Source organism: Osmia bicornis, unplaced genomic scaffold (genome assembly GCF_907164935.1).
Source record: "Osmia bicornis bicornis unplaced genomic scaffold, iOsmBic2.1, whole genome shotgun sequence".
Classification (NCBI taxonomy): Eukaryota; Metazoa; Arthropoda; class Insecta; order Hymenoptera; family Megachilidae; genus Osmia; species Osmia bicornis.
In genome coordinates, this window is record NW_025791376.1 from 145,920 (window position 1) to 148,743 (window position 2,824).

Below are 2,824 nucleotides of genomic sequence, written 5' to 3' on the forward strand. Positions count from 1 at the left end.
GGAGAACTCAGTGAGAGGGAGAACTTCGCGACGTTACAAATCATTTTATATGCTTATTTTATGTATAAATGTTAAATAAGTTGATAAATATATATAATTATCAATATTTAATTAAGTATCATGCGTTTGATTAATAGAAAAACCAATAAAACCAACGATAATTAGTATTTCTTTGGCGCAATATTTTTGTCCCGCTAGATCGGCCAAACGTCACACTGTGCGGCCGAGAGAAACCGGCCCAACCGCCCCGCCGGGCAGATACTTACCCAGGGCGGGGCCAGCGAGGGGAAGGCCAACTCTGGCGGAAGCCACGAAGAGGACCGGTCTGATGGGAATACAAAGGGGCGTTCAACGCACCCTACCTCACACCCTGAGGGCCGGTACGAAAGATAGGAGAGGGAGAGGCTCCTGGAGGGGCCCCCCTCAAAGGTGAATTTTATGCGCCCCTCTGGGGAACATAAGATAGCCGCAAGCACCAAGCGAGACCGGACCAGCGCTGACACCAACAGGGTGTCAGACGGCACCAGGTTCTCGCAGATAAATCTGCAACATTGCAAGGCGGCAACGGACATCCTCCATCACCGCCTTGTGACAAGGCAGACAGATATAGCCCTCATACAAGAACCTTGGATCTCCAAGGAACGCGTAGGAGGGCTCGATACGAGATGCGGCTCACTCTACTACGACGCCACATCTACAAGACCCAGGGCCTGTATCTTCGTCAAGAAGGAGATAACGGCCCTGAAACTAAACGAATACTGCACAGCGGATCTCTCAGCGGTTAAGGTCAAACTTAACCTCGGAGGGAATACGTCTGAGCTAGTGATCTGCTCGGCGTACCTCCCATATGACTCAGAGGACCCTCCACCCACGAGGGAACTCAGAGCTCTGATAGGCCACTGCGCAAATAATGGTCTGCACCTGGTGATCGGATGCGATGCCAACTCGCACCATACCGTATGGGGCAGCACCAATACCAATGGCAGAGGCACAGCACTGCTAGAGTACCTCGCCACCACGGGTCTGGAGATCCTTAACAAAGGCTCCGCCCCCACACACGTCACCTCCCGCAGACAGGAGGTAATCGACCTGACCCTGGGCTCCGCAAAGGTGGCACAGGTTGCCAAACACTGGCAGGTTCGAGATGAAAGCACACTCTCGGACCACCGCCTAATTACTTTCAACTTAAAAGGCGACAGGGAAGGCGGCACTGGAGAAGCGTACAGAAACCCAAAGGCCACCAACTGGGCACTCTATAGAGAGGGCCTGGAAGGGAGGCTTAAGGGGCACTGTCAGCGTCCCAGGACCGTAGGCGAAATTGAGCAAGCGGTGAAGCACTTAAGCTCCGCCGTTACTCAAGCCTACGAAGTCGCCTGCCCCGCCAAAATTGTAAGCAGTAGCAAAAGGGTCCCCTGGTAGAACAAGAAATTGGACCAAGCCAGGAAGGACACCCGAAGACTACTGAACAAAGCCATGAAGGCAAACACGAAGCCAACCTGGGACAGCTATAAAACGTCCCAGCAAGCTTACAAAAAGCTAATAAGAACCAGCAAGAGGACAGCCTGGAAGACCTTCTGCATAGAAACCGAAGCTCTACCTGTAGTTGCTAGGTTAAGGAAGGTCTTCTCAACAGGCCCCTCACCGGGGTTGGATCGTCTCAGACTCCCAAATGGAAGTCTGACGAGCAACCATAAAGAAACACTAGAACACCTTATCCAGACACATTTCCCAGGCTCAGTAGCGGAGGGTTCGGAGCGTCGTCGTAGCGATACGGCGCGCACCGACCCCGCTCCAGCGGACTGGGGAACAGCGGAGAAGGTGATAAACACAGACAGAGTGAAGTGGGCCATCAGCTCCTTCAAAAGATTCAAGAGCCCAGGCACTGACGGGATCTTCCCGGCACTCCTTCAGGAGGGCGGTGAGGACCTGTACAGACGCCTGGGCCAGATCTTCAAATCCTGCCTAGCGAAGGGCTATGTACCCAAAGCCTGGAGACACTCCAAGGTAGTGTTCATCCCTAAACCAGGGAGGGACAATTACGACATAGCTAAGTCATACAGACCCATCAGCCTCACCTCTTTCATGCCCAAAACGCTGGAGAGGCTGGTTGATAGGTACATTAGAGACGAGGTTTTGGCAAACAAACCGCTACACCCCTCTCAACACGCCTATCAAAACGGCAAATCCACCGAGACCGCACTTCATAAACTGGTAGGTTTTATTGAAGGCGCACTGTCGAACGGTGAATCCGCTGTTTGCATTTTTCTCGACATCGAGGGGGCTTTTGACAACATACCCCACGATGCTATTCGGGAAGCCGCGAGGACGTATAATATTAAGGACTCCGTCGTAAGATGGATCCACAACATGCTGAGGAACAGAACAGCCATAGCAAGCCTGGGAGAGGAGACGGTGAGGGCTGACGTCGCGAGGGGCTGCCCGCAGGGAGGAGTCCTGTCCCCCCTGCTGTGGACCCTCGTGATTGACGAACTCATACGTATACTCGCCACGGAATGCTTTGAGGTTCAGGGTTACGCCGACGACCTTTCTATTACGGTCAGAGGCAGACACCCGCTGGATCTAGCGAGGAGATTGCAAAAGGCTATCATACTCGTAGAATCTTGATGTCGATCACACTCGCTCTCGGTTAATCCGAGCAAAACAGAGCTGGTCCTATTTACAAGGAGAAGACGCTTTTATTTTAAGGCTCCTCACCTTTTTGGGACGCAACTACAACTCACAGATGAGGTTAAATATCTAGGTGTAATACTAGACAAAAAACTCACCTGGAAGAACCATGTGAACAGGCAGACCCAGAAAGCAA

At 52.1% G+C, this 2,824-nt stretch overlaps 1 protein-coding gene across 1 annotated transcript; it reads left to right on the forward strand.

The window, feature by feature from the left end:
* The first annotated feature begins 438 nt into the window (after nt 1–438).
* Nucleotides 439–1,419, forward strand: LOC123989096. Its single transcript, XM_046289793.1, has one exon. The coding sequence runs from the start codon at nt 439–441 to the stop codon at nt 1,417–1,419; it is 981 nt and encodes a 326-aa protein (XP_046145749.1).
* Nucleotides 1,420–2,824: the final 1,405 nt, after the last annotated feature.